The sequence below is a fragment of the Haematobia irritans genome, unplaced genomic scaffold, assembly GCF_050003625.1.
Source record: "Haematobia irritans isolate KBUSLIRL unplaced genomic scaffold, ASM5000362v1 scaffold_56, whole genome shotgun sequence".
In the NCBI taxonomy this organism is placed as follows: Eukaryota; Metazoa; Arthropoda; class Insecta; order Diptera; family Muscidae; genus Haematobia; species Haematobia irritans.
The window spans coordinates 1,600-27,579 of NW_027445815.1; the positions used below are offsets into that span (position 1 = coordinate 1,600).

General features: G+C 33.6%; 1 protein-coding gene across 3 annotated transcripts; it reads left to right on the forward strand.

Moving 5' to 3' along the window:
• The first annotated feature begins 221 nt into the window (after positions 1 to 221).
• LOC142242580 (uncharacterized) lies at positions 222 to 22,338 on the forward strand. 3 transcript variants are annotated; one of them, XM_075314145.1, is made up of 7 exons: positions 222 to 845; positions 14,357 to 14,480; positions 14,551 to 14,718; positions 21,231 to 21,425; positions 21,487 to 21,640; positions 21,818 to 22,003; positions 22,119 to 22,338. In XM_075314145.1, the coding sequence occupies exons 1-7, from the start codon at positions 525 to 527 to the stop codon at positions 22,186 to 22,188; spliced, it is 1,218 nt and encodes a 405-aa protein (XP_075170260.1). In that variant the 5' UTR covers positions 222 to 524; the 3' UTR covers positions 22,189 to 22,338. The 3 variants fall into 3 exon arrangements, with proteins under 3 accessions (XP_075170260.1, XP_075170261.1, XP_075170262.1); XM_075314146.1 differs by lacking the exon at positions 22,119 to 22,338 and having other exon boundaries at positions 21,729 to 21,982; XM_075314147.1 differs by lacking the exons at positions 14,357 to 14,480; positions 14,551 to 14,718; positions 21,231 to 21,425; ... (1 more) ...; positions 21,818 to 22,003; positions 22,119 to 22,338 and adding an exon at positions 8,781 to 9,762.
• The last annotated feature ends 3,642 nt before the right edge of the window (positions 22,339 to 25,980 follow it).

Genomic DNA, 25,980 nt, shown 5'->3' on the forward strand with positions numbered 1-25,980 from the left:
TTTGTTGGTCCAAAATAAAAATTCATTGTGGCAACGCTGGTTGTATGACTTTCTCTCTCACAATATAAATAATATATCGAAGACGTATGCTGTTGGGTTGTTGTTGTAGTAGTTGTTGTTAAATTCTATTGATAAAGTAATCCCGTTGCGCTGCGTATAAACCAGCTAGCTCGCAGCTAGCTGGCGATGGGCACTAAGCAAACAATCAAACACAAGTAATTCTTCATACATCTCAATAGAGTCTATTTTAGTGGGACACTCCATATACGTTAGCGATTTGCTGTGCTTGTGGACTGCGGTCGCTGTTGGTAGTGGCAAATGTGGTCTGGGTTGCTTAGACGGCATAAAGTTTCAGATTTCTGTATGGTTTTATCAAAATTCCAAAATTAGTGTAAACAAAGCATTGCTCAAGTAAAGAACAACAAAAATTCATAAACGCAAAATTAAAAGCAAAAAAAAAAAAACTAGAAAAACAAATAGGCGGAAGGAAGTGTTAAAACCCTTAATAATATTCCGATAGTGAAATGCATAGATTATATGCATTAATTTTGTGCTTAGGCTATATACTATTGGTGTCGAATAAGTTGACATATTCTTTGGAATTGTCTAACACAGTTGACCGTCAATTGGCCATACGTTTGTGTTGCCCAATCAGCGAATTTCTCAATGTGACTTCGTATCAATGTGAAACAATTCCCAATGATTTCTCATCTTCATCTTGGGCTATATCTAATTTTTGGTCAGATGGCAATACAACAAAAGTGAATATTATACAAGATCTTCAGGTGGAAGTGGCTACAATATCATGCGAAGAACCCTATATCTATGGATTTTTTGAATACAATGTAAGTTTGTTCAGAGACAAAATGTGATGAATAGCCAAAAATCATACAGTATAATTATGAATTCCTCAAGGGAGAGGTTATTGACATTTGAGTATAAGCCGAAAAACAAGATATACAAGAAACAATAGTGAGTGACGGGTATATAAAAATTATTCGTAGTGAAGATGGTATAGGTCATGACTAACACGATTCTAATGATGCAGCCAATCTATCAAAAATAGATCCACTTACTGTTATGCATAAACTTTCCTTCCCAACAGATTGTTATAAATCAAATTAAACAAGTATATACGGCCATAAGTACGGCAAGGCCGAAGCTTATGTACCCTCCACCATGGATTACGTAGAAACTTCTTCTAAACACTGCCATCCACAATCGAATTACTTGGGTTGCGGTAACGCTTGCCGATGGCAAAGTATTTTAAAACCTAATAACACCGTCTTCTAAGTTGTAAGTTCATACGTGGTATATATTAAATTAAAAAAGGCCGACTGAATACGTATATAATACAGTTTGACAAAATTTTCTATAGAAATAAAATGTTGACAAAATTTTCTATCGAAATAAAGTTTTGACAAAATTTTCTATAGAAATGAAATTTTAACAAAATTTTCTATTGAAATAAAATTTTAACAACATTTTCTATAGAAATAAAATTTTGACAATATTTTCGATAGAAATAAAATTTTGACAAAATTTTCTATAAAAATAAAATTTTGACAAAATTTTCTATAGAAATAAAATTTGACAAAATTTCTATAGAAATGAAATTTTGATTAAAATTTTCTACAGAAATAAAATTTTGACAAAATTTTCTAGAGAAATAAAATTTTCTATAGAAAAAAAATTTGACAAAATTTCTATAGAAATAAAATTTTGATTAAAATTTTCTACAGAAATAAAATTTTGACTAAATTTTCTATAGAAATAAAATTTTGACTAAATTTTCTATAGAAATAAAATTTTGACTAAATTTTCTATAGAAATAAAATTTTGACAAAATTTTCTATAGAAATAAAATTTTGACAAAATGTTCTATAAAAATAAAATTTTGACAAAATTTTCTATAGAAATAAAATTTTGACAAAATTTTCTGTCGAAATAAAGTTTTGACAAAATTTTCTATTGAAATGAAATTTTAACAAAATTTTCTATAGAAATAAAATTTAAACAAAATTTTCTATAGAAATAAATTTTTGACAAAATTTTCTATACAATAAAATTTTGACAAAAGTTTCTATAGAAATAAATTTTTGACAAAATTTTCTATAGAATAAAATTTTGACAAAATTTTCTATAGAAATAAAATTTTGACAAAATTTCCTATAGAAATAAAATTTTGACAAAATTTTCTATAGAAATAAAGTTTTGACAAAATTTTCTATAGAAATAAAATTTTGACAAAATTTTCTATAGAAATAAAATTTTAACAAAATTTTCTATATAAATTTTAACAAAATTTTCTATAGAAATAAATTTTTGACAAAATTTTCTGTAGATATAATATTTTGACAAAATTTTCTATAGAAATAAAATTTTGACAAAATTTTCTATAGAAATAATATTTTGACAAAATTTTCTATAGAAATAAAATTTTGACAAAATGTTCTATAAAAATAAAATTTTGACAAAATTTTCTATAGAAATAAAATTTTAACAAAATTTTCTATAGAAATAAAATTTTAACAAAATTTTCTATAGAAATAAAATTTTAACAAAATTTGCTATAGAAATAAAATTTTGACAAAATGTTCTATAAAAATAAAATTTTGACAAAATTTTTTATAGAAATAAAATTTTGACAAAATTTTCTATAGAAATAAAATTTTAACAAATTTTTCTATAGAAATAAAATTTTGACAAAAGTTTCTATAGAAATAAATTTTTGACCAAATTTTCTATAGAATAAAATTTTGACAAAATTTTCTATAGAAATAAAATTTTGACAAAATTTCCTATAGAAATAAAATTTTGACAAAATTTTCTATAGAAATAAAGTTTTGACAAAATTTTCTATAGAAATGAAATTTTAACAAAATTTTCTATAGAAATAAAATTTTAACAAAATTTTTTATTGAAATAAAATTTTGACAAAATGTTCTATAAAAATAAAATTTTGACAAAAAAAAATTGAAAAAATTTTCTATAGAAATAAAATTTTGATAGATAAAACTTTGGGTGATTATTTTTGGCTCGAATGGCAACTGTTGGAGTTTAATACCAATATTTCATAAAATTGTTGAATTTCCCTATATTGAATTAGTCTGTTCTAAAAATTAACGTATGTCAAATGAGTTCATCACAGTTGTAATATTAAGTAAATGAATTGTGTAAATATCGTAAATGAAGGAACAATTAGAATTGAAAATATGAAATGAAGTAATAAAATTAGAGTTGTACTTACCGCCGAATTAAATGCGTGTTCTTACTCATCCTTCTTTTTGCCGTAAACCGTCCGCACACCCCGTAAAATAATAAAACAAAAAACTTAATTATATAAATTAAAACTAAAGATACTCTCACCTTAAACTCAGGGTGAACATTTTGGTGCCGAAACCCGGGAACGCGTCGGTAGTGTTTGTTAAGTTATTACAATCACATAATTGCAAAGTTACTGCAAGTTAAAACCAAAGACAAAAAGAAGAACATTGAACACATCCAAATTATTGGAAATATAAAAATAAATTTGGTGTCATATATAACCTAAGTGTTCAGATGCCCCGTCGCTGCAATTGTCGACTTTGTAGGAGCAAACACAATCAGGAGAGTGATTCTGATTCACAGGTAAAAGCGTTGTAATAATCTGTGTGATCCTAACCTGTAAATTACTCAGGTTCAGAGAATTTGCAAATTATTCAAATTTCTTGTAATTGTTTACACTTCACACAAATTATCACTTTACGCTTTATTACTTCCTTTATATATCATATTTGAGAACCGCTTTGGCAATAAATATTCGCTGCATAAAACTTAATAATTAAGTTTGTATTAACTTGCTATGTACAACGTATCACTTTATTTTGGCCATTTCACATAGTTGCCATAGGGCACTTTCATAAATTTGTATTTAACGAATACGCAACTTTACCATAAATTATTCCGCACTTCAGCATTTAAATAATTTTATTAAATATTACTCCCAATTTGCCTCATCCACTCTTTGGTTTGGTTTGTTTACTTTGACATACTCAGGAGTGGGTACTCGAGTAGTCGGTAACTGCGTTATCGACTATTGCTCAAATAAGTTTAAACGTACCTTAGACTACCCGATTGCATTGAAGTCGATAATATTATCAGATTCAAATCGCATTTCATAAACAATATATTAAAAGAATTACTAATAAAGCAATCGAAGGGCAAGTATTAGTGCTGACGTATAATAAATAGAAAAGTGCGTGATTAGTAAAACTCGAAATATAATCTATAGCCTACCATAACTAACAAATAGATATAGTTGTGTAGAGGGTTTTTCTTCTTTGTTGTTACGATTAACCTTAATTGATAATGGCTGGTGGTAAAAAGCATCAGGGTACGCCCGAATCAGAATTAGCTAATATAAAGCAACAAAAAGACAAAATTATGGAAAATATCGAAAGGATAAAAACTTCTTTTCGCCAAAAGACAATTTCATTCAATATTATTGAATTAGAATGTCGCTTAGATATTCTAAACAAGTATATCGACGATGCAATGAGACTTCAGTCCGAATTAGATTCTTTAGACCCTGGTAATGAAGACCGAGCTGAACTCGAGGATCTATGTGTGAGCACAAAATCCCTATTCTTAGCTATGTTGGCTAAGAATAGGAGAAATAGTATTCCTGAAACTTCTTTCAGTGCGCCACAACATCAGTCTCGCTTGCCCAACATGAGACTCCCCAAATTTAGTGGAAGGTACTCGGAATACAAGAATTTCATAGGTCTATTCGAGAATTTAGTGCACGCGGATCCGACTTTAACAGATATCGAGAAGTTCAATCATCTGATATCATGTTTATCTGATGAAGCTCTTGGCACTGTCAAGGCATTTCAAATTTCGGAGGAAAACTACCCCAAAGCATTGGCTAGCTTGAAAAAGGTGTACGATAATGAATGCTTAATCTTTTCCGACAATATTGCTAGACTTTTCGATTTGCCTGAAATAATAAAACCTTCTGCTTCTGCATTGCGCAGTATGATTGATACGGTGTCCGCTATATATGATTCACTACTCTCTATTGGCGATGACAAGAAAATTACCAATGCGATATTGATTCATCTCGTTATGTCAAAGGTCGATTCGGTTACTAAGTCTAAATGGGAGGAACAATTGGATTTCGAAAAACTCCCATTATGGGCTGATTGTGAGGCTGCTTTGAATAAAAGGTACCAGCATATTGCAGCTGAGGAATCCTCGGGTACAAGATCTAAACCTTCGAAGCCTAAATTTGATAATCAGTCTAAGAAAAGTTACAGGTCATCACTGATGTGCTCTAGGCAAAAGCAGTCTCCTGAGAAATGTTTGTTCTGTAGATCGACCCAGCATAACATAACGAATTGTTCATCTTTCACTACAGTACCAGTTCTACAAAGATTTGAGTTTGTCAAGGCAATTCCTGCTTGTATTAATTGCTTGAAAAAGGGTCATACTGTGGCCAAATGCAACTCTGGATTGAAGTGTAGAGTGTGCAATAGCTCACACCACCATTTATTGCATAGATATGCATCTGATATACACGAGAGTGGTGTTAACCATGAACAACCGACGACCTCAAACGCTTCGGTCAATCATTCAACTTCGAATGATTGTGTTATTCTAGCAACCGCATTGGTTCGTGTACGAAGTAGGTCGGGGGAGCATATCTTTGCTAGGGCTCTGTTAGATTCCGGTTCTCAAACGAATTTGATAACCGAGGAACTGGTACAAAGACTTAAGGTGAAACGATTTAGTGGAAGATTGAATTTAACGGGTATTTCGGAGTTAACTTCTTCTTCGAAGAATTGTGTTCAATTGTCTGTAATGTCAAGATTCAATCAAACTCAGTTTTCATCGAAATTCTGGGTGTTGAAATCCATTACGAGTTTTCAGCCGGACAATAAAATATCCATTTCGGATTGGAATATTCCAGGAAATATTGAACTAGCAGATCCTAGTTTTAATGAGCCCAGAAGAATAGACTTATTGATTGGTGCTGAAGTGTTTTTCGACCTGCTATGTGTTGGTCAAATTAGACCTAATCCGAGCCTACCGATTTTGCAAAAAACTTCTCTTGGCTGGGTCGTAGCGGGAAAATACGACGAGTCAAAGGGCTCCTGTTCGACAGTATGTCAATTAAGTAGTTCCATTGAGAACGAGGAAGTGGTTGATGACATTGTGAGAAAATTCTGGCAGCTAGAGGAACTTCCGAACCCTCCTGTTAGGATTTTGTCCGAAGAGCAGCAAAATTGTGAGACCCATTTTCTGGAAAACATTCGACGTTTACCCTCGGGACGCTTTCAGGTTTCCTTGCCGTTTAAAGGGGACATCGCAGAGTTGGGATTGTCTTTCGAAACGGCTAGAAGACGGTTTCTTGCTCTTGAGAGGAAGCTCTCACGCGATGAAACGTCTAAAGGGATGTATAATGATTTCATGGAAGAATATCTGCGCTTAGGGCACATGGAGGCTACCGATAATAATATTCCGGAATCTTTTCATTATTTCATTCCTCATCAGTGTGTGTTCCGACCACAAAGCACAACCACGAAATTGCGCGTCGTATTTGACGCATCAAGCAAAACTTCTACGAACATATCTCTTAATGACATATTAATGGTTGGTCCAACGATCCAGGAGGAATTGTATTCTACATTGCTTCGATTCAGAATGCATAAATATGTTGTAACGGCAGACATTGAGAAAATGTATCGTCAAGTATTAATTGATGAGAAACAGAGGGATGTTCAGCTAATCCTATGGAGGAAGAACGCCAGTGACCCTTTACAAATTTTCAGATTGAATACGGTCACATATGGCACATCTTCTGCCCCGTTTTTGGCAATACGTTGCTTAAGCTATTTGAGCGATTTATATAAAGGAAAGTATCCCATTGGAGCTGACGTTATTCGCAATGACTTTTACGTGGATGATTTACTGACAGGTGCCGCTGATTTGAATGGTCTACTGAAGATTCGAGACCAAGTGAGTACTATACTCAGTTCAGCAGGATTTAACCTGACTAAGTGGCTTTCCAACCATCCTGAGATTCATGGGACAAGTTGCACTGAGAAACTTTTGCATTCTGAGTCTGAAACTGCTCGGGCTCTAGGGATCAATTGGGCTCCTAAAAGTGATGTTTTCAAATTCGGTATTGAAGGGGATTTTCAGGATATGAAAGCTACAAAGAGGCACATTTTGTCAGTTTCTTCAAGGTTATTTGACCCCCTCGGTCTGTTATGCCCAGCAATAACTAAAGTCAAGATTTTGTTGCAGGAACTTTGGGTTAATAAATTAGACTGGGACGAATCGATTCCCATGCGTCTTCATTCGGTATGGGAGGATTTCAAATGTAATCTTTCAAAGTTGAATACGATTGAGATCCCAAGATTTGTGAATACCTCTGAGTCTGGTAGAACTCAAATTCACGGGTTTTCAGACGCGTCAATGCGAGCGTATGGATGCTGTTTCTACGTTCGGGTCGTAGATGCCCATGGGGTTCATTGTCGGTTGTTGACAGCCAAATCTAGAGTAGCGCCTCTGAAAACAATGTCTCTGCCAAGATTGGAACTTTCAGCAGCTCACCTCATGTCGAAAATATGGGTCCGAATTAAGCCTTTGATAAAATTTCATATTGATAATGTATATTTCTGGTCCGATTCGGAAATAACACTATACTGGTTAAGAACACATCCGTCAGCTTTAGCCACATTTGTGTCGAATCGAGTGGCTGAGACCCAAGAGTGGTCGGATAAAGCTGTTTGGCGGCATGTACCAACCAGACAAAATCCGGCCGACATAGTATCGAGAGGATGCAATATTGACGAACTTAAAGCTTCAATGTGGTTTACAGGACCCAAGTTCTTGTTAGATGATTCATCTAAGTGGCCAGTCAATCAACACTTTGATTTAACTGAGGAACAAAAATTATTGGAAGCTAGGAAATCCAAAGTTCTGGTCACTACGCACAACAAAGTTGGTAAAGAGCGTTGCGACGATATACTTTTGGAACTCGTGGTCAATCATTCGTCCTATAAGAGGCTTTTGAGAGTGGTAGCATACATTTTCCGTTTCATAGATCGGTCTATGAAACGCAAAGTTCCGAAGACCCTATGTCTTACGGCTCAAGAATTAACCTGGGCATTTTTTAAACTGGTCGAAGCTGTGCAGATGTGCAGCTTTCCGGAAGAGATCTCTAATATAAAGAAATCTCGTAGTCTTCAACCAAGTTTGCAAAAGCTAACTCCTTTCATTCACGATTTCTCGGAAAGCAATCGAAGGTTTTCTTTGCTCAGAGTTGGAGGCAGGCTGCTAAATGCCCCATTGCCGTATCATACGAAGTTTCCATTATTACTCCCAAAGAAACATCATTTTGTTTCATTGTACTTGCGAAATCTCCACCTTGACAACTGCCATGCTGGCACAAAGGCACTAGTCGCGTTGTCTCGTGAGAGAGTTTGGCTGATCAATGCTCGAGAGGAGTGCAGTAGGGTGGTTCGGAACTGTGTACATTGCTATCGTTATAAGCCAAAGCTGATGACTCAAATTATGGGAAATTTACCCACTGATAGAGTGAGATCTGTACGCCCATTTCTCATAGCAGGCGTAGACTTTTGTGGTCCCGTAGATGTAACTCTGAAGATTCGCGGGAGGCCACCTACTAAAATGTATATTGCCATTTTCGTCTGTTTTACGTCAAAAGCGGTTCACATCGAACTAGTGTCTGATTTGTCATCTGATTCTTTTATTCTTTGTTTTAAAAGGTTTGTCGCGAGGCGTGGGCTCCCCAGCAAGATTTACTGCGACAATGCGACGAACTTCGTAGGCGCCAGCAGGAGCCTCAAGGACCTTCAAGAAGCATTTCTCGCAAATCGAGGAACCGTGGAAGAGTATGCGGCCGCGTTGAACGTGCAGTTCAACTTCATACCTCCGAGGGCGCCACACTTCGGGGGTCTTTGGGAAGCTGCAGTCAAGCAAGCGAAGTATCTGCTCCTACGAATTGTCAGCAAAGCGCTGTTAACGCAAGAAGAGATGGCAACGATGCTTACAGAGGTAGAAGCCGTGCTCAACAGTCGTCCAATAGCGCCTTTGTCTCAAGACCCGAACGACGGAGAGGCTCTGACACCGGGACACTTGCTAATCGGAACTGGTCTGCGTTCGCTGCCGCCCGAATCCGTCGACGAAGACAACGTCAACAAGCTGAGGTTTTGCAAGCGTTGGCGGATGCTCTCCGCTCTCAAGCAGGCGTTTTGGCGGGCTTGGTCCAGGGACTACATTCTGGAGCTTCAAGCCAAGGGCAAATGGAATCGACCACAACCCAACCTAGAGGTCGGTCGCCTGGTTCTCATTCACGAAGACAATCTACCGCCTCAAGAATGGCTAATCGGCAGAGTCATCAACGTGACCCAAGGCAACGACGGAAAAGTAAGAGTAGCAGAAGTCACCACAAAGACAGGCATATATAAGAGACCAATTTCGAAATTGGCGCCATTACCAATTCATTGAAGACCTTCGGTCCTTCAAAGGGGCCGATATGTTGGAGTTTAATACCAATATTTCATAAAATTGTTGAATTTCCCTATATTGAATTAGTCTGTTCTAAAAATTAACGTATGTCAAATGAGTTCATCACAGTTGTAATATTAAGTAAATGAATTGTGTAAATATCGTAAATGAAGGAACAATTAGAATTGAAAATATGAAATGAAGTAATAAAATTAGAGTTGTACTTACCGCCGAATTAAATGCGTGTTCTTACTCATCCTTCTTTTTGCCGTAAACCGTCCGCACACCCCGTAAAATAATAAAACAAAAAACTTAATTATATAAATTAAAACTAAAGATACTCTCACCTTAAACTCAGGGTGAACAGCAACCATGATTATGAACCGATATGGACCAATCTTTGTATGATTGGGGATCGGCTATATATAACTATAGACCGATATTAACCAATTTTGGTATGTTTGTTTGCGACCATATATTAACACCACATTCCAAATTTGAACCGGATCGGATGAATTTTGCTCCTCCAAGAGGCTCCGGAGGTCAAATCTGGAGAACGGTTTATATGGGGCCTACATATATACCCAGCAACAAAAAATCGCCAAAAAAGTAATGAAAATGTTCTTTTTGGATCCGGAAGTGTTGCAAAATTGACGCAGAAGCGATGAATTTAACATGGGCTTGTCATAGGACGGAAGTCCACCATTTCAACAACCGAATTTGCATCATTTCTTTAGATGTGATCCGAATTCCATGTTTTGAATGTAAATTAAGAAATTTTGTGATATTTTAAAAAATAAATAATTCTTAAAATTTTTTATGAGTTTTAATGCATTTTTACGCTTGTGTGGAACGTTTAGCATCAAATATTTTCAAAAATTCGCATAGGATCGGATGAAATTTGCTTCTCTTAGAGGCTTCGCAATCCAAATCTGGGGATCAGTTTATATGGGGGCTATATATAATTATGAACCGATGTGGACCAATTTTGCATGGATTATATACCAAAACCATGTTCCGAATTTCAACCGGGTCGGATGAAATTTGCTTCTCTTTGAGGCTCCGCAAGCCAAATCTGGGGATCGGCTTATATGGGGCTATATATAATTATGGACCGATGTGGACCAATATTTGCGTGGTTTTTAGATACCATATACCAACACCATGTAACAAATTTCAGCTAGATCGGATGAAATATGCTTCTCTTAGAGGCTCCGCAAGCCAAATCTGAGGGTTGGAGATCGATACTTCTGTGTGTTACAAATGGAATGGCTAACATATTATACCCCCCCATCCAATGGTGGTGGGCAAGCAACAAGAGATCAGCGATGGAAAATGCAGTACTATTGTACTTTTTTCAATACTTTTTCACACTGGTCAGTACGGTAGTACCCCCGCGAATCATTTAGTACCATTTATGTAGTCATTTTTGAGCCGATATCAGATATATAGTACAACAGTTTTGACAAAATATTTTAATATTTTAAGAAAAGAAACAAACTTATTTGCTAATAGTCTTTTACAAATTTGGCAAAACAGGCAAGTTCACACGGGAAGAAAATCTCGATATTGTAAAAGCCATAGTCGCAGATACGATTTGCTTGAATTTCAATAGTGTTTTAGTCGAAACAGCACGTGGTTCTATATTACGCTTCCACACGAACACTATCTAGATAAGAAGTTATCGATCGCGTTCTAAAATAATGCAAAATATTACAATTTATGTCGAAACTTGAGGGAAAAGTAATCTACCAAAATTTGGAGAAAAATTTAACAACAATTTTTATTTTGCAAAAATAAAGAAAATATTGTCAAAATTTTATTTCTATATGAAATTTTGTCAAATTTTTTTTTCTATAGGAAATTTTGTCAAAATTTTATTTCTATAGGAAATTTTGTCAAAATTTTATTTCTATAGAAAATTTTGTCAAAATTTTATTTCTATAGAAAATTTTGTCAAAATTTTATTTCTATAGGAAATTTTGTCAAAATTTTATTTCTATAGGAAGTTTTGTCAAAATTTTATTTCTATAGGAAATTTTGTTAAAATTTTATTTCTATAGGAAATTTTGTCAAAATTTTATTTCTATAGGAAATTTTGTCAAAATTTTATCTCTATAGGAAATTTTGTCAAAATTTTATTTCTATAGGAAATTTTGTCAAAATTTTATTTCTACAGGAAATTTTGTCAAAATTTTATTTCTATAGGAAATTTTATCAAAATTTTATTTCTATAGGAAATTTTTTCAAAATTTTATTTCTTTAGGAAATTTTGTCAAAATTTTACTTCTATATGAAATTTTGTCAACATTTTATTTCTATAGGAAATTTTGTCAAAATTTTATTTCTATAGAAAATTTTCTCAAAATTTTATTTCTATAGAAAATTTTCTCAAAATTTTATTTCTATAGGAAATTTTCTCAAATTTTTATTTCTATAGAATATTTTGTCAAAATTTAATTTCTATAGGAAATTTTGTCAAAATTTTATTTTTATAGAAAATTGTGTCAAAATTTTATTTCTATAGAAAATTTTCTCAAAATTTTATTTCTATAGAAAATTTTGTCAGCATTGTATTTCTCTAAACAATTTTGTCAACATTTTATTTCTATAGAACAATTTGTCAAAAATTTATTTCTATAGAATATTTTGTCAAAATGTTATTTCTATAGAAAATTTTGTAAAAATTTTATTTCTATAGAAAAATTGTGTCAAAATTTTATTTCTATAGAAAATTTTGTCAAAATTTTATTTCTATAGGAAATTTTGTCAAAATTTTATTTCTATAGGAAATTTTGTCAAAATGTTATTTCTATAGAAAATTTTCTCAAAATTTTATTTCTATAGAAAATTTCCTCAAAATTTTATTTCTATAGAAAATTTTCTCAAAATTTTATTTCTATAGAAAATTTTCTCAAAATTTTATTTCTATAGGAAATTTTCTCAAATTTTTATTTTTTTTTTAATAGAATATTTTGTCAAAATTGTATTTCTATAGGAAATTTTGTCAAAATTTTATTTTTATAGAAAATTTTGTCAAAATTTTATTTCTATAGGAAATTTTGTTAAAATTTTATTTCTATAGAAAATTTTCTCAACATTTTATTTTTATAGAAAATTGTGTCAAAATTTTATTTCTATAGAAATTTTTCTCAAAATTTTATTTCTATAGAAAATTGTGTCAAAATTTTATTTCTATAAAAAATTTTGTCAACATTGTATTTCTCTAAACAATTTTGTCAACATTTTATTTCTATAGAACAATTTGTCAAAAATTTACTTCTATAGAATATTTTGTCAAAATTTTATTTCTATAGAAAATTTTGTAAAAATTTTATTTCTATAGAAAATTGTGTCAAAATTTTATTTCTATAGAAAATTTTGTCAAAATTTTATTTCTATAGGAAATTTTGTCAAAATTTTATTTCTATAGAAAATTTTCTCAAAATTTTATTTCTATAGAAAATTTTGTCAACATTGTATTTCTATAGAAAATTTTGTCTAAATTTTATTTCTATAGGAAATTTTGTCAAAATTTTATTTCTATAGAAAATTTTCTCAAAATTTTATTTCTATAGAAAATTTTGTCAACATTGTATTTCTATAGAAAATTTTGTCTAAATTTTATTTATATTGGAAATTTTGTCAAAAATTTATTTCTATAGAAAATTATGTCAAAAATTTATTTTTATTTATCCAGAGAAAATTTATGTAGTACCATAAAGTAGAGCTGTGGCAGCCGCGATTACAATACTACGGTAGTCTTTGTGAGCGAATATAAGACTATAAAAAGAAAATATTTAAGATTTAGGAGTTGGCAAACAAAATCTTCTTTAAATTTTCTTTAAAATTCAATTTAAGGCAGCTCTTGACAATAATCTTCCAGTGGAATTTTTATTAAAATTTAGTGAAAAATACTTTTTCGCTCAAAAAAGTACCTTTTTTGTACTTTCTTAAAAATTGTATTTTCCATCCCTGCAATAGATAAGCAAAGAGACCAATACACGCTCTCTTTCTCTCTCTCTCTCGTCTTTGACATTGAAAATAGAATGTTTACTCTTTGCTGAGACATTTATTGTCATTGTATTGACTAATTCGAATGTTGTTCCATTAAAAAAAAATATATAATAAAAACAAATCACAAATTTTATTTTTACTCTTCTTTGTGTATTGACACAGATAGACCTCTATAAACGCAATATTTTCCAATTGTTTGTAACCCTTAGACAAACTAAAGAGTGTAAATCATTTGATGCAAATAAAAAGTGTAACATCCAAAAGATGAGACTTCATCTTTTGGATGTTACACAGAAGGGAAATTCCTCTAATTCTAATAATACTTAATTCTAATAATAATTTCTGAACTTTGAATTGATATATGTCGGTCCGTCTTTTTGATTTGCACAGTACTTTTCGAAGGAAATAACCAAACGGCTTCTGAATATAGTGTAGATCTACACCATATTCTTCCGGTGCTCACCTTTATTGTGGTTAAAATTCTCTACTTTTATTCACCATCATAGAATGGTTTTTAATTGTCATTTTTATAGATTTTTATAATGTTATCGTAGCCTTTCTAATATTTAGCTGGTCGTTGAAATGCAGAACGTGTATCTCCCATTACGTTTATGGAGCGAAATAAGAGATGTTATTGTTGTTGTTTGCCACCTTGTTAGCCGGTTCAAGTATTACTGTTTGTGTTATTGTTTGTATTGTATGTATTTATTAGGGTGTACAGAAAATAATTATATAAAACATATTTTCATTACCATTTCTATAATTCTACTTAACCTTTTAAATAATACATACATCCCATTACATGTTTTATTCCCAGAATGAGAGTGATCATTGTTATACTCCATATTATCACAGAGGTCTCGAGAAATATATAATCGCCACAGTGGATTGCTCATCTTTATTTCGTACTTATAATTACATATACGACACATATATATTGGGTATGATATTTTTTTTGGAATATTTTCTACAACCGCTTGATTGTTTTTTGTTTTTCTTGTTTAATTTTAGGTATTACCTTTTCATCCTTTTTCCTATTGTTGACAATCGTGGTATATGGAATCTTGAGAGAACTAAGACATACGCTACACTGGAAATTATTTATTTGTCATTTTGTATCATGGATTCTTTCGCATATTTTTATAATACTGAGTGTACGTTTAATGTGTGTGGAATTGGGTAAGACTTACAATTTATGGTCGATTTTTAAAATGAGAAAAAACGTCGAAAAGTTCGATTATTGAATAAACTTGCGGGTAAGCAGTTGGAAGGTGAGTTGACTCGCACACGGTGGATGGAGAACGTCTAGAAAACTGGGATGACCTACTAGTTTCAGTAAAAAACAAGTAAGGAAAGTCTAAAGTCGGGCGGGGCCGACAATATTATATGTTACCCTGCACCTTGCATACACAAGGTCGTGGGTTCGATTCCTGCTTCGACCGAACACCAAAAAGTTTTTCAGCGGTGGATTATCCCACCTCAGTAATGCTGGTGACATTTCTGAGGGTTTCAAAGCTTCTCTAAGTGGTTTCACTGCAATGTGGAACGCCGTTCGGACTCGGCTATAAAAAGTAGGTCCCTTGTCATTGAGCTTAACATGGAATCGGGCAGCACTCAGTGATAAGAGGGAAGTTCACCATTGTGGTATCACAATGGACTGAACAGTCTAAGTGAGCCTGATACATCGGGCTGCCACCTAAAGGGTGATACGGTCAAAATTTGGTCATGGGAAAACGCGTGTAAATCGGTGAAATCGTTTATTTAAAAAATCAAATTAAATTTCTTTTTCAAGTTCAATTAGTATAAAATTCAGGAAAAATATTCAGTTAGGCTTTCGCTTTTCCAAATCCGAATTGCCGGGCCTCACGCTTGACACCTGCCATCAGATTTTGTACAGCCACCTTGTCTACCTTCTTCGCCGCAGAAAGCCAGTTTGCCTTGAACTGCTGCTCATCCTTAGCAGTTTTTTTTGTCTTCTTTAGGTTCCGCTTGACAATAGCCCAGTATTTCTCAATTGGGCGGAGCTCTGGCGTGTTGGGAGGGTTCTTGTCCTTGGGAACCACCTGCACGTTGTTGGCGGCGTACCACTCCATGGCCTTTTTACCGTAATGGCAAGATGCCAAATCCGGCCAAAACAGTACGGAACAACCGTGTTTCTTCAGGAAAGGCAGCAGACGTTTATTCAAACACTCTTTCACGTAAATTTCTTGGTTGACAGTCCCGGAAGCTATGAAAATGCTGCTTTTCAAGCCACAGGTACAGATGGCTTGCCAAACCAGATATTTCTTTGCGAACTTTGATAGTTTTATGTGCTTGAAAATATCTGCTACCTTTCCCCTTCCTTTTGCCGTATAAAACTCCTGTCCCGGAAGCTGCTTGTAGGCGGCTTTGACGTAGGTTTCGTCGTCCATTACCACGCATTCAAACTTCGTCAGCATCGTCGTGTACAGCCTCCGGGATCGCGCTTTGGCCGTCGTATTTTGTTTATGATCGCGATTTGGAGTCACTACCTTCTTTAAGTCGATAGTCCGGCTCGTTTTTTGGCTCGATGCACGGTTGTAGACGATACACCCAGCTTATTTGCGGCATCTCGGAGAGAGAGAGAGAGAGGTTAGGGTTTCGCTTGAAACTACCGGCAACTCTCTTTGTCGTCTCAGCGGCTTCCGGTTTTCGATTTCCCCCCGATCCAGACTTCCTGGCTGTCGACAAACGTTCCCCAAACACTTAATTACATTTGTAACGGTTGATTTGGCAACTTTTAGCGATTTTGCCAGCTTTGCGTGCGAGTAGCTCGGATTTTCGCGATGCGCGAGCAAAATTTTGATACGCTGCTCTTCTTGCTTGGACGGCATTTTGACAACTGAAGAGTGAATTCCAAAATCAAAATAGGAGCAACATTCTACACACACACACCTTCAAAATGAGGGGTGTTCAGTTTTTTAAATGCAAAATTGAAAGAAATACGTCAAATTTATATTGACCAAATTTTGACCGTATCACCCTTTAACCTAACCTAACCTAACCTACCCTGCAGCACTTTGTAGATCTAAATTTTTGATACCATATCACATCCGTCAAATGTGTTGGGTGCTATATATAAAGGTTTGTCCCAAATACATACATTTAAATATCACTCGATTTCGACAGAATTTGATAGAGTTTTACAAAATCTATAGACTCAAAATTTAAGTCAGCTAATGCACTAGGATGGAACACAATGTTAGTAAAAATATATGGGAAACATTTAAATCTGAAGCAATTTTAAGGAAACTTTGCAAAAGTTTGTTTATGATTTATCGCTCGATATATATGTATTAGAAGTTTAGGAAAATTAGAGTCATTTTTACAATTTTTCGACTAAGCAGTGGCGATTTAACACCGAAAATATTGGTATTTTGACCATTTTTGTCAAAATCAGAAAAACATATATATGGGAGCTATATCTAAATCTGAACCGATTTCAACCAAATTTAGCACACATAACTATATAACTAATTGTACTCCTAGTGCAAAATTTCAACTAAATTGGGCCAAAACTCTGGCTTCTGGAGCCATATAAATCCATATCAGGCGAAAAATATATATGGAAGCTATATCTAAATCTCAACCGATTTCAATCGAATTTGGCACACATGACTACACTACTAGTTGTACTACTTCTGCAAGGTTAGGTTAGGTTAGGTTATGTGGCAGCCCGATGTATCAGGCTCACTTAGACTATTCAGTCCATTGTGATACCACAGTGGTGAACTTGTGCAAAGTTTCAACCAAATTGGGCCAAAACTCTGGCTTTTAGGACCATATTAGTCCATATCGGGCGAAAGATATATATGGGGGCTATATTTAAATCTGAACCGATTTCAATCAAATTTTGCACACTTGACTATACTACCAATTGTACTCCTAGTGCAAAATTTCAAGCTAATCGGGATAAAACTGTGGCTTCTGGGGCCATATAAGTCCATATCGGGCGAAAAATATATATGGAAGCTATATCTAAATCTGAACCGATTTCAATCAAATTCGGCACACATGACTATACTACCAATTGTACTTCTTGTGCAAAATTTCATGCTAATCGGGATAAAACTCTGGCTTCGGGTCCATATAAGTGCATATCGGGCGAAAGATATATATGGGAGCTATATCTAAATCTGAATCGATTTCAACCAAATTTAGCACGCATAGCTACAATGCTAAATTTACTCCCTGTGCAAAATTTCAACCAAATTCGGCCAAAACTCTGGCTGTTAGGACCATATTAGTCCATATCGAGCGAAAGATATATATGGGAGCTATATCTAAATCTGAACCGATTTCAATCAAATTTTGCACACTTGACTATACGACTAAGTGTTATGTTTTGTACAAAATTTCAAGCAAATCGGTATAAAACTCTGGCTGCTGGGTCCATATAAGTGCATATCGGGCGAAAGATATATATGGGAGCTATATCTAAATCTGAATCGATTTCAACCAAATTTAGCACGCATAGCTACAATGCTAAATCTACTCCCTGTGCAAAATTTCAACGAAATTGGGCCAAAACTCTGGCTATTAGGACCATATTAGTCCATATCGGGCGAAAGATATATATGGGAGCTATATCTAAATCTGAACCGATTTCAATCAAATTTTGCACACTTGACTATACGACTAAGTGTTATGTTTGTACAAAATTTCAAGCAAATCGGTATAAAATTCTGGCTTCTGGGTCCACATTAGTGCATATCGGGCGAAAGATATATATGGGAGCTATATCTAAATCTGAACCGATTTCTTCCAAAATCAATAGGGTTCTATTCTGACCGAAATTAGGAACATGTGCCAAATTTGAAGGCGATTGGACTTAAATTGCGATCTAGACTTTAATCACAAAAATGTGTTCACAGACAGACGAACGGACGGACGGACAGACGGACAGACGGACATGGTTATATCGACTCAGGGACCCACCCTGAGCATTATTGCCAAAGACACCATGTGTCTATCTCGTCTCCTTCTGGGTGTTACAAATATATGCACTAACTTATAATACCCTGTTCCACAAGATGCCCCGTAGGTCAAATCTGGGAATCGGTTTATATGTGGGCTATATATAATTATGGTTAGAGGATATATACCAACATCACGTACTAAATTTTAACCAAAGGGTGCCAAAGGGGAAATTTCTGAATTGGTTTATATGGGAGCTTTATATAATTATGAACCGATATGGACCAATGTTTGCATGGTCGTTTGAGGACATACCTATACTAAACGGTGATACGGTAAAAATTTGGTCAATATAAACTTGACGTATTTCTTTCAATTTTGCATTTAAAAAACCTGAACACCCCTCATTTTGAAGGTGTGTGTGTGTAGAATGTTGCTCCTATTTTGATTTTGGAATTCACTCTTCAGTTGTCAAAATGCCGTCCAAGCAAGAAGAGCAGCGTATCAAAATTTTGCTCGCGCATCGCGAAAATCCGAGCTACTCGCACGCAAAGCTGGCAAAATCGCTAAAAGTTGCCAAATCAACCGTTACAAATGTAATTAAAGTGTTTGGGGAACGTTTGTCGACAGCCAGGAAGCCTGGATCGGGGTGAAATCGAAAACCGGAAGCCGCTGAGACGACAAAGAGAGTTGCCGGTAGTTTCAAGCGAAACCCTAAGCTCTCTCTCTCCAAAATCGCGATGATAAACAAAATACGACGGCCAAAGCGCGATCCCGGAGGCTGTACACGACGATGCTGACGAAGTTTGACTGCGTGGTAATGGACGACGAAACCTACGTCAAAGCCGACTACAAGCAGCTTCCGGGACAGGAGTTTTATACGGCAAAAGGAAGGGGAAAGGTAGCAGATATTTTCAAGCACATAAAACTGTCAAAGTTCGCAAAGAAATATCTGGTTTGGCAAGCCATCTGTACCTGTGGCTTGAAAAGCAGCATTTTCATAGCTTCCGGGACTGTCAACCAAGAAATTTACGTGAAAGAGTGTTTGAATAAACGTCTGCTGCCTTTCCTGAAGAAACACGGTTGTTCCGTACTGTTTTGGCCGGATTTGGCATCTTGCCATTACGGTAAAAAGACCATGGAGTGGTACGCCGCCAACAACGTGCAGGTGGTTCCCAAGGACAAGAACCCTCCCAACACGCCAGAGCTCCGCTCCGTCAAGCGGAACCTAAAGAAGACCAAAAAAACTGCTAAGGACGAGCAGCAGTTCAAGGCAAACTGGGTTTCTGCGGCGAAGAAGGTGGACAAGGTGGCTTTACAAAATCTGATGGCAGATGTCAAGCGTGAGGCCCGGCAATTCGGATTTGGAAAAGCGAAAGCCTAACTGAATATTTTTCCTGAATTTTATACTAATTGAACTTGAAAAAGAAATTTAATTTGATTTTTTAAATAAACAATTTCACCGATTTACACGCGTTTTCCCTTGACCAAATTTTGACCGTATCACCCTTTAAGTTTTATTCGGATGGGATAAAATTTACTACTCCAAGAGCTTCGAAAGTGAAATCTCTGAATCGGTTTATTATGATGTTTGGAACTCAAATTTCTTAGCACAATATTTTTAAGTGCAAGCATTTAATCTTTATAAACTAGCATAACATGTTTAGGACATATATGGTATTATGTTAGAACATATTATGTTTATAAATATAATATGCTTAGATGCAAACATATATTAATTTAGAAATAGCCTATAAACATAAATGTGTTTAGAAAGAGAGACCTAGAGAGTATGCTGCAAGTAAAATAATGGAAGTAACCAATTGGAGAGATACACAATCCAACAACGTGTTAAATGGTTTCAAGAAATGGCAACAGTGGATGATCAATTTTAGAAGAAAATCATCTTCAGTGATGTGGCACATTTTCACCTCAGAGGATTCGTCAATAAACAGAATTGCCGCATTTGGGCGTATGAGAATCGAAGAGTGATTGTCGAAAAACCAATACACATACAAAGAGTGACTGTTTAGTGCGGTTTATGGGCTGGCGGCATCATCGGGTCGTATTTTTTCCAAAATGAGGCCGGTCAGGCAGTTACTGTGAATGGTGTTCGCTATCGTAAGATGATAACGAACTTTTTATGGCCCGAATTGGAAGATATGGATGTGGACGATATGTGGTTTCAGCAGGACGGTGCCATTTGCCACACAGCTAACGAAGCAATGGCTCTGTTGCGCAACAAATTCAATGGCCGTGTTATCTCACGTAATGGCGATGTCAATTGGCCGCCAAGATCACGTGATTTGACACCGTTGGACTTTTTTCTTTGGGGTTATTTGAAAAAAAAAGGTGTACGTCGATAAGCCAGCAACAATTTAAGAGCTAAAGGATGATATAATTCGGCACATTAACGGCATTGAACCTCCATTATGCCTCAGCGTCATCGAAAATTTGGACCATCGGATGAAGGTGTGCCACCGAGGTTGCGGCGCCCATTTGGCCGATATTTTGTTCCATACATAATTGAGTAATACCAATATATCATAATAAAATAAAATTACAATAATTTCCTAAATAGTTTGTGTTTTATTCAAAATCAACATCGGCCCTTGAAATTTTAACCATCCTTTAGAAATCAGTCACACAAATTAATCGAATCAATTAAAATTTTATTGATTTCTGCTAATATATAAAAACATTTTTTTAACCCTTATTGAAAATGGTTGTAATTTTTCATTCTACTTTTTCCACAGTCTTGTATGGTTGGATTTTCTTCTGCTCATCGCGACTATGGCTCAATGTAATTGGCTATGAAATTTGTTTGCAGTACATATCGAAATTCAAGCAATACAATCTCAAGGAATTGGACAAAAGACGATTTTCCGTGTATTCCTTCATTGTATGGAGTGTGACTTTAGCGACAAGTCTTTCGTCTTGGTTCCTTAAAGGTATCCTCCATATGAAATACAAAAAATCGAATAATAAACAACATTATTGTTATTTCCATAGATTCTAAACCCATGGATAATTGGGTTTCTCTTATACCCATCGAGATTGTATTGTGTATGGCATTCTTAGGTTTTGGATATTTCATCTTCGAAATGATTGCAGTAAGAAAGAAGGTCTTCAATACCAGAAAAGGAAAACATTTCATTAGAAATAGGTTTGTTCACATATATAGCCATAGTTATAGTTCGATCACGAAGACCAATAATATGATCAACTGAATAATATTTGCAAAATATTTTTAGGTTATCGTATTACTCACATGAATGGCAGAGAGTGAGAGAGAGAGAGTGTTCAATTATAAAATCTATTCGATTCTTTCTTTATCTTTTAGCATACCAATTATTGCATGTCTTGCCTATATGAGTGTTCTTCCTTGGTCCATGATCCCATTGTGGCTTTGGAATACAAAAAATGTTTGTATTACCATCATCTTCTACGTGTACCTAATAGTGGAAGGCCCCATTGTATTTGGAATTTTTGTACCAGCTCGTAAACTTAAATTTCTCTGGGAGAACAGGTTAGGACATTATAACCACTGGATATATTCCTGTAGTATCCTTCGTTGTACATGCACCTACATACTAGAGCACCCTAATATATCGCAATATTAATAATAATTTAAACAATTTCAGAATGTCTGCTGGCCATAATCGAGATGCGGACTCCACCGGTTTGAGAGAAGATAAGACAACCCATGTCTAGTGGAATATATCGAATTTATACTGCCCCTCACTAAGACTCAAATATCAAATTCTGAACAATTAGTATGTATTATTGTTAGCTAAGTATTTATTAAAAATAAAATAAATATATTACATGGTGAGCCAACCATAATGAATAATATTCACATAACAGTATGTTTTGTTTATGGGTCATTTAATATATTGGCAGGGAGATTTTTATACCCTCCACCATAGGATGGGGGTATATTAACTTTGTCATTCCGTTTGTAACACATCGAAATATTGGTCTAAGACCCCATATATATATATATATATATATATATATATATATATATATATATATATATATATATATATATATATATATATATATATATATATATATATATATATATATATATATATATATATATATATATATATATATATATATATATATATATATATATATATATATATATATATATATATATATATATATATATATATATATATATATATATATATATATATATATATATATATATATATATATATATATATATATATATATATATATATATATATATATATATATATATATATATATATATATATATATATATATATATATATATATATATATATATATATATATATATATATATATATATATATATATATATATATATATATATATATATATATATATATATATTCCGGGTCATGGTGAAATTCTAAGTCGATCTGAAAATGTCCATCCGTCCGTCTGTTGAAATCATGCTAACTTCCGAACGAAACAAGCTATCGACTTGAAACTTGGCACAAGTAGTTGAATTTTTTATATGAAAAACTTCTTTTGGCCATATCTCCTAAACTAAGCGTCCTAGAGCGAAAAGGACTTTAATTCGTGACCACCCCCAAAAAATTTAAAATTCCATCCAAATCCTAAAAATTTTGAAATTTTTATATGAAAAACTTATTTTGGCCATATCTCCTAAACTAAGCGTCCTAGAGCGAAAAGGACTTTAATTCGTGACCACCCCAAAAAATGTCCATCCAAATCCTAAAAATTTTGAAATTTTTATATGAAAAACTTCTTTTGGCCATATCTCCTAAACTAAGCGTCCTAGAGCGAAAAGGACTTTAATTCGTGACCACCCCCAAAAAATGTAAAATTCCATCCAAATCCTAAAAATTTTGAAATTTTTATATGAAAAACTTATTTTGGCCATATCTCCTAAACTAAGCGTTCTAGAGCGAAAAGGACTTTAATTCGTGACCACCCCAAAAAATGTCCATCCAAATCCTAAAAATTTTCAAATTTTTATATGAAAAACTTCTTTTGGCCATATCTCCTAAACTAAGTGTCCTAGAGCGAAAAGGGCTTTAATTCGTGACCAACCCCAAAAAATTAAAAATTCCATCCAAGTCCTAAAAATTTTGAAATTTTTATATGAAAAACTTCTTCATATCTCCTAAACTAAGCGTCCTAGAGCGAAAAGGACTTTAATTCGTGACCACCCCCAAAAAATTTAAAATTCCATCCAAGTCCTTAAAATTTTGAAATTTTTATATGAAAATTTTTTTTTGGCAATATCTCCTAAACTAAGCGTCCTATAGCGAAAAGGACTTTAATTCGTGACCACCCCCAAAAAATTTAAAATTCTATCCAAATCCTAAAAATTTTGAAATTTTTATATGAAAAACTTCTTTTGACCATATCTCCTAAACTAAGCGTCTTAGAGCAAAAAGGGCTTTAATTCGTGGCCACCCCCAACAAATTTAAAATTCCATCCAAGTCCTTAAAATTTTGAAATTTTTATATGAAAATTTTTTTTGGCAATATCTCCTAAACTAAGCGTCCTATAGCGAAAAGGACTTTAATTCGTGACCACCCCCAAAAAATTCCACACAAACCCTAAAAATTTTGAATTTTTTATATGAAAAACTTCTTTTGGCCATATCTCCTAAACTAAGCGTCCTAGAGTGAAAAGGACTTTAATTCGTGACCACGCCCAAAAAAATGAAAATTCCATCCAAATCCTAACAAAAAAAAAATTGAAATTTTTATATGAAAAACTTCTTTTGGCTATATCTCCTAAACTAAGCGTCCTAGAACGACAAGAGCTTTAATTCGTGACCACCCCCAAAAAAGCTAAAAATTTTAAAATGTTTATACGAAGAACTTCTTTTGGCTATATCTCCTAAACTAAGTGTCCTAGAGCGAAAAGGATTTTTATTCGTGAAAACCCCCCAAAAAATTTAAAATTCCATCCAAATTCTAAACAAAATTGAAATTTTTTATGAAAAACTTTTTTTCGCCATATCTGCTAAACTAAGCGTCCTAGAGCAAAAAGGGCTTTAATTCGTGACCACCTCTTAAAAATTGAAAACTCCATCCAAATCCTAAAAATTTTGAAATTTTTATATGAAAAACTTATTTTGGCCATATCTCCTAAACTAAGCGTCCTAGAGCGAAGAGGACTTTAATTCGTGACCACCCCCTAAAAATTTAAAATTCCATCCAAATCCGAAAAATGCTTAAATTTTTATATGAAAATTCCATTCAAATCTTAAAAATGTTTAAAATTTTTACTTTACCATCCCCAAAAAATTGAAAATTCCATCCAAATCCTAAAAATTTTGAAATTTTTTATTTGAAAATCTTCTTTTGGCCATATCTCCTAAACTAAGCATCCTAGAGCGAAAAGATCTTCCATTCGTGACCACCTCCAAAAAAATTGAAAATTAAATCCAAATCTTAAAAAATTTAAATTTTTATGTGAAAAACTTCTTTTGGCATCTCCTAAACTAAGCGTCCTAGAGCGAAAAGGGCTGTAATTCGTGACCAACCCCAAAAAATTTAAAATTCCATCATAATCCTAAAAATTTTGAAATTTTTATATGAAAAACTTTTTTTGGCAATATCTCCTAAACTAAGCGCCCTATAGCGAAAAGGACTTTAATTCGTGACCAACCCCAAAAAATTAAAAATTCCATCCAAGTCCTAAAAATTTTGAAATTTTTATATGAAAAACTTCTTCATATCTCCTAAACTAAGCGTCCTAGAGCGAAAAGGGATTTAAATCGTGACCAACCCCAAAAAAGTCCATCCAAATCCTAAAAATTTTGACATTTTTATATGAAAAATTTCTTTTGGCCATATCTCCTAAACTAAGCGTCCTAGAGCGAAAAGGACTTTAATTCGTGACCACCCCCAAAAAATGTAAAATTCCATCCAAATCCTAAAAATTTTGAAATTTTTATATGAAAAAATTCTTTTGGCCATATCTCCTAAACTAAGCGTCCTAGAGAAAAAAGGGCTTTAATTCGTGGCCACCCCCAAAAAATTTAAAATTCCATCCAAATCCTAAAAATTTTGAAATTTTTATATGAAAAACTTCTTTTGGCAATATCTCCTAAACTAAGCGTCCTAGAGTACCTCCAAAAAATTGAAAATTTCATCCATAAAAAATTGAAATTTTTTATGAAAAACTTCTTTGCGCCATATCTGCTAAACTAAGCGTCCTAGAGCGAAAAGGGCTTTAATTCCTGGCCACCCCCAAAAAATTGAAAATTCCATCCAAATCCTAAAAATTTTGAAATTGTTATATGAAAAAATTATTTTGGCCATATCTCCTAAACTAAGCGTCCTAGAGCAAAAAGGGCTTTAATTCGTGGCCACCCCCAAAAAATTTAAAATTCCATCCAAATCCTAAAAATGCTGAAATTTTTATATGAATATTCCATTCAAATCCTAAAAATTTTTAAAATTTTTACTTTACCATCCCCAAAAAATTGAAAATTCCATCCAAATCCTAAAAATTTT

Excerpts from the sequence above, each read along its gene's own strand:
- LOC142242580 (XM_075314145.1), top strand. The coding sequence starts at position 525 with ATGCATAGATTATATGCATTAATTTTGTGCTTAGGCTATATACTATTG. Across the intron at positions 14,481-14,550 it reads ATACGACACATATATATTGG|GTATTACCTTTTCATCCTTT; the intron begins GTATGATATTTT and ends GTTTAATTTTAG. Across the intron at positions 22,004-22,118 it reads AAATTTCTCTGGGAGAACAG|AATGTCTGCTGGCCATAATC; the intron begins GTTAGGACATTA and ends AAACAATTTCAG.